Genomic DNA, 18,943 nt, shown 5'->3' with positions numbered 1-18,943 from the left:
GAACTCAATGATGTGTCCAGAGGGCTTTTAAACTCAACTGATCTCTGTTGTGTCCCTATTAAAAATGCATACACAATTAGCCCCCTTATACTCCAATTGCATTGCAAAGAACATTAGATAAATGGCTTGTGGGAACTAGGGCACAGGCCACCTACTTCTTTGCAGTGCTATTGTGTGCTGAGAAAAGATGGGGGAGGGGGGGTGTTAAGGCATACCCCCAACACACTAGGTCACTGTCAGTTCACTGAGAGTAAGTGAATCAACAAACAACATGAAATATGGCACAGGTTTATAAAAATACAGGTTTAACTTGTTAGTAGTACTGGCTTATGATAACAATTAATACTTGGCCTACATCATATCCTCATATACATAGAAACACCTTCTGCAACTTCCACAGTTCTTCAGGGTGAATGAATTCTGCTGAATTCAATGGGAATGTCAAAGGGGATTTCTGTTTTTGTTTCATCAGACCAAGATTTTCTGAAATGCATTCTAACCCAACTCTACATTAATGTAGATGTGTAATTGTGCACATTACATAGATATACTGGTCTGACTTGTATCAGTGAACTAAATTCCTGCTATAACAATTTATGTGAGTCACGTTTCTTCTGCAGTCTGTGATGAAGTGGTCAAGGAATGTTTCACGTTTGGATAATTAATTATTATCATTGAATGGGGTTTATGTCGCAGCTGCATTATGTTTCATCTCAGTGGGTATATATATATCAATTACTGAAAGTTTACTGAAATGCCCACAGCTTAATATGAATTCAAAGCTACAGGAATATAATAAAATGCTTAGGTTGAATATGGTGATTCCAGATCTATCTGTAAGAGAAAAATACATGTTATACAATACTGTAGTGATTTTTTTTTTTTACATCAACTGGGTACTTGGATTAAGACTCTTCTAAGTCGTTTTTAATAGAGATAAAGAAAGTTTATGTGAAAGAGTGAACTGTCACATGATATGCAGGTTTAATATTACAACAGGATGCAACCTGTGGGTGGGACTATTGAGTCTGTGACAAAAGGTAGGGAGGACACTCTGTCCAGAGCACAGTCCAAGCCTAAAGAGAGAACTCTTTTAAAGTGCTTCAATGTTACAAAAGCTTTGACTCATCACTTTGACTTATGTGGCACTTCAAATGAAATAATCCTGATGAACACCAAAGCATGAAAATATACATAAATACATAAGAAAGTTTCTGGCATTTTATGTTTCCACAAATTCCTGACAGAAACCCCCTTTAGGTATCCCCACAACGTACCTATACGTGTGTATTTATGTGAGAGTATTGGCCTCAGGCTGAAATCACAAGTAATACTTAATTTAAGACACACAACACATGAATATGCAAATGTGTGTGTTTTATAAACCGGCAGGTTTGGAAAAGTATGCATCGTGTGCAGAATAATACAGTGTATTTGGCGTAATGATTCGTAACATACTAACAAGTGAATATTTGAGTGCACAATGTATTTTAAGACGCCATCTTTTTGTAGACAGAATAAAGTATGTCTGTGTGTGCAGAGAACGTGTGTTGGGTGTGGTGAGAGTGAGTCAGTTGAATTGGCACATTCTTTCAAAAGCCGCACCCTTCCTCATCCCCCTCCCTTACCTGAAATGCTGTCACACGTCACACACACACAGAGGAGAGAGAGAGAGAGAGAGAGAGAGAGAGAGAGAGAGAGAGAGAGAGAGAGAGAGAGAGAGAGAGAGAGAGAGAGAGAGAGAGAGAGAGAGAGAGAGAGAGAGAGAGAGAGAGAGAGAGAGAGAGAGAGAGTGTGTGTCTGGGACAAGGTGTGTCTAAATGACAGGTTTTACTCCACCCACAAACAAAAGGGCAACCTGCATTCATTAGAACATTTTGCATATGTATACTACACACACACACTACTCAAATATTATACACATCTCTAAATAAGTCTACTAAACGTTTTCAGAACTTGGTTAAGGTGTGCATTACCAGAAAGGTGATACTGTGTGTAGAGAATATTTGAAAAAGGTAGAGTGTAACCTTTAGAGACATTTTCATAAATGCCAGGTATTACTTCGCCCATAAACAAAATGCAACCTGCATTTATTATTGCATTAGTACTTTTTATATAGATATACATGTTCGTGTGTAGTAGCGAGAGACTGGGAGAAAAAACATTGAGACAGAGGCAGGGCAATTAAAATGAACTGACACTTTAAAGGGGACGTCTCTGTGTTTAACCACACCGCGGAAGTTCGAAAACACGGCAATCTGGGATATGGAGTACTTTCCTATCACAGTAGCTTACTTGATGGACATGAGAAAATTCCTAAACTAAGCCTATTGGGAGGGGTAAAGAAAAAATAAGCGAAACTTTCCTAGCGATGTGGCTTTTGGAGTTTGCTTAATGGTCAGCTATGGACTTGTCATAAATGTTAAGCTGGCGCCCTGAACGCTGACGCTGAGGGAAACTTGGGAGGAGCTAAAAATTCAAAGACGGGAAGACCAGATCCATTTGTTCTGAGCGGTGTTATCTTTACAGTGTATAAACGTACAGACAGGATTCAGTCGAGCTCGAACAGGTTTTGCCGGGGCTGGTTTTCGCCTTAGAGCTGAATACAGGGTGGGGTCTCTTCCCAGTAACAGGAATGTGACGCTGCACGACGTTGGAGAGGGGGAAAGGAGTCTTCGAGGGTTAAATAAAAATAATAATTAAACAGCAACTACGACTAACCAACTTATTAAAGACTCAAAGGTAAGAACAAAGCTAGGGTCTTAATCACTCGCAGAAGATATTCTTGTTCTTGACGGAAGGCCAGTTTACAGTTAACAATGCAGAGACTGCGTACAGTAATCGGCATTTAGGCCACCAAACACTTTAAATAATTTAGAAGTCACTTAGACCTGTTATCCTCATACATGTTCTTGCTAACAAATCGCAAGAAAGAAATAATCGTTTCGTAAAATGTTTTGGGCGTGCTTTCCTAATCAACTAAAAGCATGGTTCATGCCTTGGACAAAGTTCATATAACGAATTCTATATGTAGGTAAATCAAAAGCATTCATCATACAATTCCATACAATGGAAACTGGTCTGACATTTGACTTTTTATCTGACTTTTGCACCTTAATAGTTTTATTACATTCATCCAATGCTGTTCGTTTAAAGTTCCAGTTCGCGTTGTATTCCTTTTATATTCGTATAAATATTGATTTACAGATCTTATTGCCTACAACAGATATTAGATTAGCAATCAGTGTGTGAACTGAAAGTATGCCCCTGAAAGTATGGAGTTCAGGTGAGAACCACACAATGTGTGTAGTGTTGTCACAGTTAAACCTCTATCATAATTTGCCTATTGCTTAGAGTGCAGTCATAACTTATTATACTAACAACCAATGATTTATTAGCAAAAGATTTATGTTTTTCTCATCAAATGGAATGTTTTTTATAACCACAGTTGATAATATACGTTTTATATGAACTAGGCCTTAAACAGTGTGACATATACTAAGACAAAATTATTGCAGAGCAAAGGTGAGGTGGGCATAGATCAGGGATAGGGTTTAGAAACAGGCTTTGGTTTAGCTATAGACAAGGCAATCTCTAAGATGTCTTTGCATGGTAGACTAAAGGTCTTTGAGTAATTTGAAAATTAAGTAAATAAAGATTGAGACAAACACAGCCAAATATAAAGCAGCACAATATGACGGCTGTAGAAATACCAAGTGTAACTGCAGCTGTTTGGTTTGTGTGGAACAGGGTAATTGATTAATAGTTTTTTTGTTACATATGACTATCCTCTTTCATTATTGCTCACTCTCCGACAGAGAGCGATAATGAAAGAGACTCTTAGCTTGAATTATCACTATAAATAGCCGGTACTCAGCTGACACTTACAGTTGAACAAATCTTTAAGATGTTTGTTGTCCCCAAACATTAGTACATTATTGGATTATAGCAAATGGCAAAATGTTTGTCATTTGCACACTCTCATGGTAAACTCAATTTCTGCAACAAAAGTAAACTTGTGTTACTAAATGTAAACTATTATCAGTTCCCCAAGCATCAGATAAAACATTTAACAGAGAGCAGGGGTCTAGGCTCATCATAGCACATGCCAAAAAAGTAAAAGGAATAATAAGCTACAATCAAAGCTGTCTGACAATATCAAATGATTTTGGCCTGAGTGTGGCTGTGAAGCACCTTTACATGACAGGTTCATATCTGTTATTCAAATTATATATCTTGCTATACAGAGCAGGAGACAAACATTTCTTGGCTATATCTTTCTTGACTATATTGATATTTGTGCATATATTTATTCCTAGTCAGTAATAAATAATATTTAACTGTTTTACAGTTATTACTGAGGTATAAGTTGACACAAGGCATTCCAAGCAGAAACTACTCAAATCAAGTGCTTGATATGTCTGTTGCTTTTTACTTATTGTATAAAGTGCAATTATGACTCAAGACTGTGTTTTTAGTCTTGGGAAGCAGACTGGACAAGCCCTTGGGACATAAGTGATAACTTTGGACTCGGTTTCCCAATACCCTACACTACAAACTGTAGCATGTCAAGTCATGAACAGCTGAGTAATGTGAATTGAAATCTTAAAATCTCGATTAAAAAAAAATCTGTGGTTTTATTGATTATATTGTTATTTAAGTCAAATTAAGTAATTTTGATAGTAAAAGTATTTTTTACTCATTTAAATTATTCAGCAATTAAACATCATATCAATGTTAATTTGATGAAATGTTTTGTTTTACAAGATGGGATTTACAACTCAAATGAGCATCTGTAAAAACAAACAAACAAACAAAAACCCACCACATTTGCTTAAATACTTAATGGACATGGCATTTGAAACATATACTGTATGTGAGGGGGTAAGGGAAATGTAATAACGTATAATAAAAACTAAGTAAGCACTCATGGCATTGGTGCTCTTAGTAAAAAGATTGCTATTTGCCAGTCGGCACAGCTAAGCTTTTAGTCTTTTCTTTCTTGGTGTTTCAGTATCGCTCTGCCCTGGCACCTCCTACATGTCATCATCCTGACTGGTTCCTTATTCATCAAGACTGACATATATATACTCCTCTGTGCCAGTTTCCTGATTCTTGCAGTTGCTTTGTATTGGTGTTTCTTGTGTATGCTGTTTGCCGTTTTCCTCTTGAACAAACACCCTTTCCTGTTTTTGCCGCAAAAAACTTGTATTCAGTCCACTATGCTGTTAAGTTGTAGATTGAAGTTAATTGCTTCCACATTTCATTAACAGCTGTAATGCATCACAAAAGAATACAGAAATGTGTAAATTTGCCTATATACATTTGGTTGAAAAAACACTAGTTGCCTGGATTGAGGAGACATCTGTGCTTTACTTAGTGATTGGTGTGCATTACATTGTATGGAAACCAGTAAAATAAGTATAAACCTGTTATATCTGCAGCCTATAGGCTCCAACCCCCTTAAAATAATGGCAGTGTTCTGTTAATTGCCTTAGGTTACCAAACATAGGTGATGATGCAGCCTTCCATTACTCTGTGTTCTCAGTAAAAGGAGCAATTCAAGTATAAATTGGTTGTGTATGTAGCTTATCAGTGTACCCATCAATCTTTTCTTTTACACCAAGAACACACATCCACCATACCCAACATGCATCACTAAACTTTAAGAAACAAATACTTCATGCCCAGGCTTGCCAGGAGACACATTCTGTAGAAAATATCAGACTATCATGAATTTAAGACATTGTTAAATTGCTGTCAAGTTACATGTACATTAAAAGTAAAGTATTTCATGACACAATTTACATTATCCATAACTGACTGACCAATATGAAAAAGGTTAAGACACATTTGTTGTTATTTACATTATCTAGAAAAATATCGATGTATGAAATACGCCTTTAGAGTTGATAAACTAACACAGAAAGCTGACAAGCCCTTACTCTGCTCCAAGTACTGACTCTTTGGGGTCTCAATTAAGGATGGACTGGTTTCATACCCGTCGTCCTTTTGTATAATCTTCTGTGTTCATATAAAGCAAAGCACAAATGCTTCAGCCACTCTTTCAGCCACTCTCCTGGTTTCTCCATTTTTGCCCCTTCATCACCATCCCGCTCTTACCAACAATGAGTCACTCAAACCCTCAAACTGTTTCCATGGTGATACCCACAGTACACACAAACACATGCAAGCTTCCTCTAACATACTGGAGCTTTGACCATGGCAAGTTGTCATCAGCAAGCAAATCAAACAATCCAAAAAATTTTAAATGTTTACATCTGACTCTTTAGTACACTACATTAATATACAGTTGAAGCAAAAGTAGTTTATGATGTTTGGCTTAGTTTAATAATTGCTAGCACAAGGCTTCTGAATCGGCAGATAGAAACTGATCATAACTGATAAAACCAAGATCATTTCATTGACTTGTGTGTATTTTTTCCCCTCTTCAGATCGTGCCCCCTGCTCCATCATGGCTCATCGCTCCCAGAGCTCTTCTGTGGGAGACAACCCTCTGGATCCTAATTATCTGCCACCGCATTATTGTGAAGAGTACAGACTGGCTATAGATGCTCTAGTGGAAAGCGACATTGAGGGATACTATAACTTTCTGCAAAATGCTAATGTTGTTGACTTCCTGTCAAGGCCTGAGATTGAGCACATTAAAAGTACTGTGCAGTTTCCACAAAGTACTTCATCAATACCAGAACTGCCGTACGGTGATGTGGATCAGGAGGGCTCGTCAGATACATACTGGCCCCTGCACTCTGATTTGGATGCACCAGGTTTGGATCTAGGTTGGCCGATGCTACAACATAGTTTCATCGGGCCTACTGAGGTCACAACATTGGTAAACCCCTCAGATCCTGAAATGCCCAGCATCAAGGAGCAGGCCCGGCGACTCATCAAAAACGCAAAGCAGGTTGGTGCTTTGGAAAACAAATTAGTTTATATAAAAAATAAAATCACAAATACACAGTAATATACAGATATAGTCATAACAAAAGGCATGGACTTGTTCTAAAACACATATGATCGAACACTTAACTGTTTTAAGCTGAGTTCCCTTAAAAACTAAATGAAAAAAAGGATGCAGAACTGAGATAATATTTTAACATCTAATTGAATAATGATTATTTCTTCCCAATAGGTGATTGCGGTGGTAATGGATATGTTTACAGATGTTGATATATTTGCCGATCTGCTGGATGCGGCTACACGTCGTGTGCCTGTTTATATTCTTCTGGATGAACTAAATGCCCATCACTTTATTGCCATGGTGACCAGCTGCAAAGTTAACCTGGATATGATCCCTGTAAGACTCGCTTGCCCTCAAGTAATTTGAAATGTAAATGAAATGCTGGACTATTTCTGTATATTGTAATTTGTGGCTGTGGTCTTGTGTATAACATGTATCTTAGCTATCTGGATGCATGTATACATCATCATACAGTGATGCCACTATTTAAATGTGTTACAGATGATGCGGGTGAGGACTGTGGCGGGCATCACATATTTTTGTCGCACAGGAAAGTCATTTAAAGGACAGGTGATGGACCGCTTCCTTCTCGCTGACTGTAGGGCAGTGCTCAGTGGAAATTATAGGTGAGACTGGAGCTCTACTCTTAAAATGAGTTTTGCTTATTACGTGAAAAGAAAATTCAAACAGGAATCTGCAAGCCAATATTATATGACAATACTTAAGACTCAAAAATACTATACTAATTTCTGTCATTTTTCTTGTTCTTCAGTTTCATGTGGTCTTTTGAGAAAATACATCGCTGCATAGCTCATCTGTTTCTTGGAGAACTTGTGGCCTCTTTTGATGAGGAATTCCGTATCCTCTTTGCTCAGTCACAGCCACTTGTTGTTGAAAATGCCTTGGTACCTGTGCCACCCGACAGCACAAGTAGTTACTTAAGTAATCAGTTTGGGTTGAAAAGGACACAGTCACTACGCAACCCCCGTGGATATCTTCGCCACCCTGAGCTCTCCGCATACTCATTTGGAGACCGCACTGACAGTTTCCGTAGGGATGACCCATTTCGCCACAGTATGGAGCCTGGAGGTGCTGCTTTGGGTTTGCAAGTAAACAAATTTAGAATGCAACAGTCTTTCTTAGAGCAGGGTCGGTCAATGGTTTCTTCTTCGCGTCAGCTAGAGTTGAATGCCTATAAAAGGCACAGCTATGCCGAAGGCACCCGTGAGAGCTACTCTTCATCTCGACAGTACATGAAACACCGGGTTATGAACAACTTGGAGGAGATGGAATCAAATTACCAGAGAGACCAATATTTTTATCAAGGTGAAGGACCTGGACCAGAAGTGGGGCATGGACGTTATGACCCCCTTCGGAGCTATGGTGTTCACCAGCTAGATCAATATTCTGACCCTGGGTATCTACCTGAACTTGAAGCACCGGGATGTCACGATGTCTTATCATCAGAAGATCTCGGCCATGATCCAGGAAACAAGCATCACCAAGGTGGCATTCACTATGGACCACCAAGCCAGAAAAGACCCACTGTAGGCCAAGCATATGCTTGTCAGAACTCACCTACTCAACTAAATCCTCCAGACCATAAGATGTTTCCTTCTGGAGAGCCAGAGAGACAATCCCAAGACCCTAGTCTGAAGCAGGGATTACGGAACTGGAGAATTCATTCTTACCTTAGCACTTGTGAAGATGCTGGAGAAGAGGGTTTGCAACAGCCTATGGGTGCAGAAGCCTTTGAGGAACCACAACAACTATCTGAAAATAAACCATTCTACCCAGAAGCACCAGGTGGTCACTTCAACAGCAAAGAGCTACCTAATATCCAAAGTACACATAAACTTGATTTACGGCCTCGCTTTGGTAAACCTTTATTACCAGAGAAGCAACTACCAAAAGATGCTAGCACTGAACTGACTTCTACAGGAACAGACTTACAAATGAGGCCAACTATTTCAGCTACATTACATATGCCAGAAGGAATGGACAGTGAAAGAGAGACAGATTCAAGAGAACTAAAGGAAATCAGCACTAAGCACGAATCATTCCGGAGCCGCATCAACCCAATGTTACAAAGGAGCTCACGGCTTCGCTCATCCCTCATCTTTAGCTCATCTAAACTAGAGCAACACAGCTCCATGCTTAATACTGGGGTGAAGCTACAACAGGATGAGGAGAACAGCTCAATCAGAACCTCTTCCATTGTAGCAGAGATGTTGGAAAAGAGAAGGTCACTCTCTAGGGAGCCTTTTGATTGGAGTAAACATAAAAGCTCAGATGAAAAAGACAATAAGGGTTTGGTTTCGTCAGATACAACTTCTAAAGTACAGCTGTTTGCAAGGGACACTAAAGACAATTTTACCAAAGACAATAAGGAGGAACCCAAGACTTCAGTGTCTGAAGATCAAGACAAGAAACTGCAAACAGAGTCTTCAGTTCCAACACTCATAAACCCCTCCCTGAATATGAATGATCCAGCTAGCCGTCTTCAGTACTTTAAGGAACTGTCAGAAAAGAAAAAGGAAATCAAAACAGTAACAAAGTCTCTCATCAAAAGTCAGGAACCACCTTCAAATAAGCTTGAGGTATCTGATATTCCACCAGGTCGAGTAGCCACAATTCCAGCTGTTCCCCCAGCAGAACCCACCCCAGTATCAACGATGCAAACAGCTCTTCCTAAAAAGCTCCCATTGGTTACAACTAGGTTTCAGTCATCTGGTCTTACTGTAGACAAAACACACAAGGATAGCTCAATGTTAAAAGAAGAGTCCACAGAATCAACAAAGAAAGAATCATCTAAGGAAACAAAGTCTTTAAAGCCCATTCCTTCACCCAAATTTTTCAAAAGAGATTCCCTGAAACCCTTTAAAGGTTCTCACTCGCGTCATACATCATGTGGGGAAGATATCCTTACAGATGCAACAGATGCAGAAAAGAGTGAACTTAAGAAGTCTCGAAGCCTCAGCACCTCAACCATGCCACATTCAGAATCCAAGGAAAGCTTGAGTCGACATGGCTCCAACACATCCCTCAACCTTGTGAGCTCAGAGAGCAAGGACACAAAGCCTCTTGACTTCCTTAAGAAGCAAACACAAAGATTAAAGGGTATCCTTGGGACAAAAAGTGAGAAAAAGAATGCAAACCCTGTAGAAGACAAGCAAATGAAAACTGTACCAGAAAGTGCAGAAGAGTCTTCTTCCATTGGGAAAGAAACAAAGTCTGAATTAACAACATCAGCAGCGGAGAATCCCAAATCCATAAACAAATCGAATCAGTCTCGCTATCAGTCCTCTACCTCCAATGTGATATTCAGCAGCAATCTCAGAGATGATACTAAGGTAATCCTCGAGCAAATTTCTGCCAACAGTCAGAAGAATCGACAAGAGTTGATCAAGCAAGCTGACGAGACTGGAAAAAGTGAGGGGGAACATGGAGGCAATGTTTCAAACTTGGATCACCAGCCATCCACGCGATACCAGACCCGAAACTTGTTTGGTAGACCCCAGGTCAACCCTCAGGAGCGAGACTCACTGCTGAAGAGAATAGAGAACATGCGCAAGGAGAAGAAAGTCTACAGTCGCTTTGAGGTACTCTGTCATAGTCGAGATGAGTGTTGCTGGGGACAGGACACTGAAGAGTGTAGTGAAGGCAAAGCAAAAGCACAGGCATATAAATATATACAAGTAGCTACTGTACAATTGTTTGGCTGAATTTCCATGTGCTCATATTTACTGAATTTTGTTAACTTCCAACTTAATAGAATAATTTCCAAACCTTATAAATTTTAGAGGTGTCAATTCCAGGTTCATAGATTAAAAGTCCTCACCAGGATTTTGCTCAGGCTTCCTGGATTGTGTTGATTCCCCTAATTTTACCTAATTGCTAATTAGAAAATCTAGCAAGCTTGAGCAAAATCCTGGTGAGGACTTTTAATCTATGAACCTGGAATTGACACCTTAAAAAAAAAATGTATGTGTGTATATGTATATGTATATATATATATATATATATATATATATATATATATATATATATATATATATTAGGGGTGGGATGCGATTAAAAAAATTAATCGAATTAATCGGAAGCTTTGTAATTAATTAATCGAAATTAATCGCATTTTAATCGCATTTCAGTATTTAACATGAGAAATATTAATTTAAGTTTGAATGATGAATGAATCAATGAACATAATCAAACTTCAACATCTTGTTTATTTTTCCACCAGTCTACTACACAGACCAATATATGAGTGCAGAAAACAGTTCAGAACATTGGAAATTCTGACCAAAAATGTTGTTTAATTTTGGGAGTTTTGCTCAGGATATTGGAAGAATTGAAGTAAATCAGAAGATGTTTTTTAATACCATTTTAGATGGTATACTTTTCTTAAATTTCCCAGGCCTCTGCCACAGGCATCTCCATAGTGCCTAGAAGTGGTCTTCTGCATGCTCAAAGCAAATGACTGGATCTTCCATTCATCATCTATAATATGAGCTGTCACACCAAGATCATTCTTGTTGCTAACAGAGGTCCAGTGATCCCCAGTCAGAGCCACATTTGTGGCGCTCTTCACAATAACCTGTTTTACTTCCCTTTCACAATAACCTGTTTTTTTTCCCTCGTTCTTACGTACGAGGTTAAGAAGTACTTGGTGCTAAGAACGTTTTGGGAAACTCACCCCTGGACGGTAGTTCATAACTTGCATCAGTTGACGCAATGTGCAGCGCTTCTTGTAAGCCTTTATCTTCGACCACAGAGAGCGAACGACACAAATAATATGACGCGTCATGTATAAACGCGTGCGGAGTCGCGCGCTACGGTCACTCGCGAAAGTTTAATCCAGTCTTAATGGTCCAATGAAGGTACTTTAAAAACCAGGACATTTCCTCACTTAAAAAAAAACCCGGGACAACACCTGTCCAGGATGTGAAATGCGGACGTTTAGGTCACCCTATCGTACTAGGAATACATTTAGCAGCTAAGTTATCATTACTGACCTGCGCGTTAAGCTGGGCGTACACTGTGCGATTTTTGGCCCATTTTCAGCCGATTTTTCACTCGTTTCGGCTCAATCGCGTGTCGTGCATCGTATAGTTTACACAGGTAAACGAGGAGCGATTCACACCTCACGACCAACTCCCGATCAGAAATCGCAGCGTCGCAAGAACATCAAACATGTTTGAAATTCAAATCGCTCCTCGTGAGAGTATCGCACTGTTGAAGCAGCTCCACGAGCCGACTCTCCGCAACGAGTTAGTCGTACAGTTTGAGCTGGAGCTGAGTACACGATTTAAAATATCGTACAGTGTACGCCCAGCTTTAGCTGCAACATGTTTTGCGTTGAGGTGGTAACGAAGGGTGGAAGTGCTCCTGTGATAAGCGAACTCCTTCCTTCATAAAGTGCAAATAACACTATTTGTGTTTGTACTTCCATCTGGAAGTTTCTTATATTTAAATTTCCCATCCACCAGCGTAGCCTCTTCAGTAATCTCCATAATGCTCATCTTATTGTGCGTCCATATAATCTGTACGCCTGGAACTCGTGCACTGAGAAACATTCCACGATGCAAAAGTGTATCGTGCGTTAAAATGCGTTAATTTTTTTAGTGCGTTAATTTTCCTGTAATTAATTAATCGAAATTAACGCGTTAAAGTCCCACCACTAATATATATATATATATATATATATATATATATATATATATATACACACACACACACACACACACACTTTTTTCCAACAGTCATATGCTGTTCAGGAACAAGGAATTTTTAGTCTTTGGAATATTTGACCATTATTTTATTTCTCCATCTAGCATCTTATCGAATGCTGCAATTTATGGAAATGGGCTCATGTAATGATATAAAATCACTAAGATCATGTTCCACTCACATGTCTGTCCTTCTACCTCTCAACAGATGGGGAATAACCTTGGATAACAAAACATGGCGGAGAGGGCATACAGTCTACAAAAAAGGTCTGAGACCTCAAATAACTCTAAAAGTACCAGTCACTGATGTAAAAAAGACACAGAACTCTCATAAACAGCATGGAAACAGCATAACCTCAAATATGAGGTGGTTCACTGAAGCGGGAGGAATATTCCTCAGACTGTGCCAATTTGAGCTTACAAACTCATGCTGTCCTTTTAAGGCATTAATGCACACTGCCTTATAATAGACATCAAATGTTATCCCTGCTGAAAAAACTCAACAACAGGCCAAACAAGTGTTGGATTTTTTATGTTTCTATACTTCCTTCCTGGACCAGTTTCTTAGTGATATTTACTTATGTGGAATGTCAAGGCTCAATTTTTGTGAATCATCAATATTGCGCCATATTTAAGTGTGGCACAGAGGACTAACATGCCTAGACAAACGTTTTAAGCATGGCATACAAAAAAAGGAGAAAACATTCTCCAAGATGCATCATGCCAGAGCCACACCTGTGAGCTTAGCTGTGCCAATGGAATACAGACAATAAAGAGACCAAGCAAGGTTGTTAGAACAATTTTAGTTTGAGGGAATATTAGAATGTAGAAATGAATGGCAGTAGAAGTAAGAGAGACTAGAGATGTGAGTGGACATTTTCAAAGCAGGACACTGATGGCATGAGAGATTGGAAAATGTATAGGATTATTTTTAAATTGTTTGTTAATATGAAAGTCACTATTGTCACTGATTGGCAAATAAAGACATATTTGCAGCTTTATTTGTAGCATTTATGACCTACAGTGCTTTTCTATAAATATAGGGATAATAAATGATGTACATTCAACCTTGATTTAGGATAAACACAATACAGTTTTTCATCTTTGGGTATTTCTGAGTACGTGTTTATCATTTTGTGATTATACATATATCTGCTTGAATAGTTATGAAGAGCACTTGTGAATATAAAAGTAGAAACTGACATTCTTAAATTAACCAGGCAATTACAAAAAAAATAATTGATGGTTAGTCGGTAATCTCAGGGCTGGGCTTAGGCTCTATTATATTAAAGAAAAGTTATTATGGTACCAGACTGACTGGTAGTACTGAAGACCAAAGAACTCCCAGAGCATTCAACCAGGTGCATGCTGTAATAGACTAGACAAAAAAAGGTATGATCAAATTTACCTGTTGATTGTGTTGGTTAATGATGAGGAATGTGACAATTTTCATCTTGATATATTCAGTGTGTGAAATTCAGTCAAGCATTTTGTACATTTTGTATGATGTCAACAAATAAAGCAATTCTGAATTAATAACATTTTACTTTGAGTTACTTGTGGTCAGTTGCAATTGTTAACATCGAGTCTTAGAAGTACACTGGTACAGTGGTAGGACCTGAACAAAAAACAACTGGAGAGAAAACTGTTCAAGGTATTTCTGCAGTATTGGATCATTCTACATAAGCTATAACAGGTACTTTAATGATCAAGTACAAACAATTCTTTGAATTTTTCCCCCAAGATGTGCATTTCTGTTTGTTGACATTAAACTCTCTCAGGTATCGTTCAGGCACTCTGCATTTCTATGGCCTGGGCATTATTCAGCTCCTCCTCTAAATGTGCCAGCTGCTCTAACTTTTGGTGCTCTACACGCACACAAACACACACACAAACACACACATTACCCACAAACTACAATGCATTAACATTTTGTTCTTGGAACTGTACCAGATTACATACCAGCTTTCAGTAATTGCTCTGTGTTATATTCAGAAGACTGCACCTCTGCGGGGAGTCTTTTCTGAGCCTAATAGAGACAAGAGAACACAGAACAGAGGACTAAATAATGAACGATGAAGATTGAGAGTATCTTATGGAATATCTCTTATTTTATTTAAAAGGCCACTTACAAATACAGTGCACAGGTTCTTATGCTGTTCCATCAGCTGCTGTAGTTGATTCTCAAACTTCATCCTAGGGTAGTGATATTTGTACTCTGTAATATGCATCAACATATCTCTATATCTCTATTTATCAAGTGCACTAATTCTTAAGAAATATTGCACTTTGCCTTTAAAATAAGACAACCTTGCCATGCCTATAGTATAAATAATCCCAAATTATTATCATCTGCCTTTATTCAGGTCATATTATGCATTTTCTTCTCGGAAATATATTAATAATTGAGAGTAATACCGAATTTTCCTATGTTTCAGTTTGGTTTCCTGGATCTGACAGCTGCACTGCTGTAGAAGTTCCTCTTTCTGTTGCTTCAGTTCAAATTGCCTGTGCTGACACAGCTTAGATATTAGCATAACAAAACACAAACACATAATACAACTGAAATTATTGGATGTGCTTTCACCTCCCCAGAGTACTCTAGATCAATCACAAGTGTAGGTGTGTGAACATTATTATAGCTAACCTGACAGCTGTTTAGCTGGTAAGTGCTGAAAAGATAATATTGGTAACACTGAGCAATTGCTAGCATAGCAAATATTAGATTTGAGAACCTCCTCCATCGAACTAAATATTAATATAATTATTGTTCCTTCTTTTAGCATGTCAGACAAGCCAGTTGTCTATGCCCCCAGCTAATACATATTTTTGCTCTGTCCTAGCTTGCAGCACATATGAACCAAGCAACCAGGAACGCTACATTTGCTGTAGTTGTGATAAGAGACACAGCTAAAGGAAGTTTGGGAGTGTACAATAACTGCACTGGTCTAATCCAAGACATTTCAAGGCAGTGTTTTAATGTTTATATACACAGGTGCTTCAAGTTTATAATGTGATATGTCTTAGAAAAATACCTTCAAGAACTAGGTTAATCTGATAGCACAAGTTGCATCATATAACTGGGACAAGAGTTACATTTCCAGCAATGTGACATCCATCTGTGGAAGGGAGTCTATTGGAGATCAACAGAGCGCAATTGTGATTTCATTGGTTGGACAGCTTAGTGCTTCGTTACCTATTGATTCATAATGAATCTTTTACATGAATCTGCAGGTGTATACAATGTCCTGAAAAGGTGCTCTTGTTAGCGTTAATGCTTTCAGGTTGTTAAATGTTGTATGATGAAAGGAAGTTGAAAATGTCGAGAATTGGAAACAACAGTAAGGAGAAAACTGGATTTAAAAAGGTAAAAAGAAAGCAAGCTGGGGACCATTACATTACAAAGTTTCAAGAGCCATCAAAGTGTGTCAGTGAAAGTGTCTGAGCCATGTGATGCATGCTATTATATGGCTCACATCTGCTACAAGATAGAACAGAAAAAAAATGTAACTTAATCCAAATATGAACATGGGATCTGTGTAGGGCCTCAAAATAAATAAAGTATTCTATTATAGAAACATACAAACAAGTAAAGGGGCGACTTTCAAGAAATCTTATTTAAAGAATAAACAATACAGCTGAAAATGCTAAATCCATATTTATAGTATTGTATATGAAAAAATATACTTACCTTTGTGATTCTTTTTCAAGGTCCTCACATTTTATCTGCAGAGACCTACATGTCTCTATATGAAATAAATATGCATATATGTATAGTTGGCATAAACACCAAAGGAATGTAAAAGTGTGATTTCATAATGTTATAGATTACTTAAACATAAGTCAATTACAATTAAGTTCTATTCCATTATGCATTAAGTACACTTGACTATATGCATTTTCTGTAGCCTGAGCTATGGGATATTTTATGTCTTCAAACATGCTTGTATCAGGCCCAAATAATTTAAGGTACCTTCTTTTTCATTCAAAGTTCCCTGTAGCTTTAAAACCTCAGTGGTCACTGTGGTAACAATAAAATAGTAATCATGTTTTTGTTCAGATTAAACCATTTGTATATGTGGGTAATGCATTGATTAACAAGCATGTTCATTCTCAAACCACTATTCTAAATAGGCTTTCTACTAACAGAGATCCTCTTCATCCTGCAAAGTACTTCTCTGTGAAATGACCTCTCTTACATCATCTTCAAGAACTTCCTTGGCTACCAACGAAATAGACATTCATAAGGCGCATGAATTTAAACTTTTATGACTGAAACATAGAAAAAGTTGTTTTATTATGATGATTAGCATTTTTAATCTAGACAAAAAACTGATTATTTGTTCATTATTAAATGCTTTGTACAAACAGCATGACATATCCAGTTAGGTTTCTGCTGTAGGCAGGCTGACCTTGCTGCAATTGTCTGAGCTTGTTCAATAATTGTTCAATTTTCGGTTCTCTCTCACTAACTGTAAGAGCAAACATAGTGCATTTAAAAATAATATAACAGACAATAATATAACTAGCTTACTAATTACTCACCTCATCATTCTAAGAATACTGTAAAGACTAAATACGGTTAACTAAAGATAGCTATGACATCGTTAGTTGTGGCCCAGTCCTCTGGATTTTGACAATTTAACTTAAAAACAAAATCTTAAATTCCCTAAGCTTAATATTAAGGTTAGCTAACTGCCTCCCGTCACTGAAATACAAGGGATCACGTACCTAACTAGCTGGTTCACAGGGGAGTTTTAATTTTATCTGACAACTTACTAGGAGACTGTGGTAACTTCAGGACATCTACAACATTGAAGTTTGACTCTGAAATCAAAAGGACAAAGATTAGCCAGAAAAGGCACGAGGTTAACGAAAACCAATCAATACAAATCAACCGACGTTAGATTTACTAGCTTATTTCATGTTAGCCGTCTAGCTAAATATTTATATAACTGGGTATAACTAGCCGGCTACCTAACTAGGTTAACCTAATTTTGATTAGCAATTTATTAAGTGTAAAAATGCTCAAAATTACCAACTGTTAAGCTCATTTCCGCTTAGGGTTCAAACGGTTAACTTATGTAAGAAAGAAAATATGAAAAACCCCAAAAAGGTCGGCAGTTATTTTTTTGTAAGTTAGCCAGTTATGCAGCTAGTTAACCGACACTAACCGTCGTCTCACGCGCAGGTTAAGATCCGTTGGCAGATCCAAATGGAGTAAATTAATGGGGTACCCCAAAGAGGGCCTCTAAACCACAACCATGATTAACATAACTAGCTGACTAACATTTGTTCATTTTTTTCATTTAACAACATTCATTTTTATCTGGAGAAAAAAACACAAAAGCGTGGTATCAGCGAGCAAGAGAGAGCGCGATTATTTTGGGGTTTTCTGTTTTTTTTCTTTTGCACCTCACCGATACACCACAACTATTCAATTCAGATTACCGTTTTGCATATATTCCCAAGACCAGCCAACTGGCCAGGAACATAAACTATATTGTTTATCTCGTTAGCTAGTTATGATAACTATGTTGGCTAAATACTCCAGAGAAAATCTCTAAAATTCGTCAAAACAAAAGACACACACCCTCATTTAACATAATCATGATGAGAATAGCAAGAAGACCAAACTAAACTGCTACAGTAATCAAAAAGACAGATGAGACACTATAATCAAAGCATTCCTAAGAATCTTCATTGCTTAAAGTTCACTTAAAAGGCCTGAAAAACTTTCATTTTCTTTTGTTCAGTTCTAGACTATTTGCTTGCTAATACACAAGCTAAGTTATATCCATTTAAATCCAGCATAACCAATAATCAGTTAAGCACCAGACATATGCAATGACCTATAGCCAGTGACGTCACCAATTAGGCCTTCAAATGTATTTAAGTCATAATTTCTAAAAGAATATAGTCTAGTCTATGGTGGGCTTGGAGCAACCTAATCTAATCCTAAAGGTCATTATTCAGTGAGTGGGGATTTGCTTGCACAGCTGATTTGTATATGAAAAGGTAGATATTTAAATCATAACAATCCATGTAGTTCTAAAGTTCCAAGAGATCAGTTCTTTTTTTTGGAATTTCCTTCCTAATTTCATGGCAATGCAAACAAATGTGTCACTCACTCACTCACACACCCACACACTCCTTTGGTAATAAATCAGTGGCGAATACACTTAAACACTTCAAAATCCTCAAGGATGACGCCGAAACCGTATCCTCTTAG

General features: G+C 37.9%; 2 protein-coding genes across 3 annotated transcripts; one reads left to right on the top strand and one right to left on the bottom strand.

Moving 5' to 3' along the window:
- The first annotated feature begins 2,271 nt into the window (after positions 1–2,271).
- fam83hb (family with sequence similarity 83 member Hb) lies at positions 2,272–14,252 on the top strand. Its single transcript, XM_077008977.1, has 6 exons — positions 2,272–2,742; positions 6,456–6,925; positions 7,154–7,318; positions 7,484–7,608; positions 7,755–10,584; positions 12,920–14,252. The coding sequence occupies exons 2-6, from the start codon at positions 6,476–6,478 to the stop codon at positions 12,938–12,940; spliced, it is 3,591 nt and encodes a 1,196-aa protein (XP_076865092.1). The 5' UTR covers positions 2,272–2,742; positions 6,456–6,475; the 3' UTR covers positions 12,941–14,252.
- On the bottom strand, positions 13,578–18,682 carry LOC143516968 (uncharacterized). 2 transcript variants are annotated; one of them, XM_077008978.1, is made up of 10 exons: positions 18,305–18,682; positions 17,491–17,538; positions 17,124–17,183; positions 16,859–16,933; positions 16,685–16,732; positions 16,403–16,457; positions 15,130–15,219; positions 14,844–14,907; positions 14,674–14,740; positions 13,578–14,579 (listed from the first exon to the last, which is right to left on the bottom strand). In XM_077008978.1, exons 1-10 carry the CDS (start codon positions 18,321–18,323, stop codon positions 14,500–14,502), a joined length of 606 nt encoding a protein of 201 aa, XP_076865093.1. In that variant the 5' UTR covers positions 18,324–18,682; the 3' UTR covers positions 13,578–14,499. The 2 variants fall into 2 exon arrangements, with proteins under 2 accessions (XP_076865093.1, XP_076865094.1); XM_077008979.1 differs by lacking the exon at positions 18,305–18,682 and adding an exon at positions 17,750–17,890.
- Between the last annotated feature and the right edge of the window lie 261 nt (positions 18,683–18,943).

This window comes from Brachyhypopomus gauderio, chromosome 6, assembly GCF_052324685.1.
Source record: "Brachyhypopomus gauderio isolate BG-103 chromosome 6, BGAUD_0.2, whole genome shotgun sequence".
NCBI lineage: Eukaryota > Metazoa > Chordata > Actinopteri > Gymnotiformes > Hypopomidae > Brachyhypopomus > Brachyhypopomus gauderio.
The sequence above is the reverse complement of the archived record's forward strand: the minus strand, read 5'-3'. Positions and strand labels throughout refer to the sequence as shown.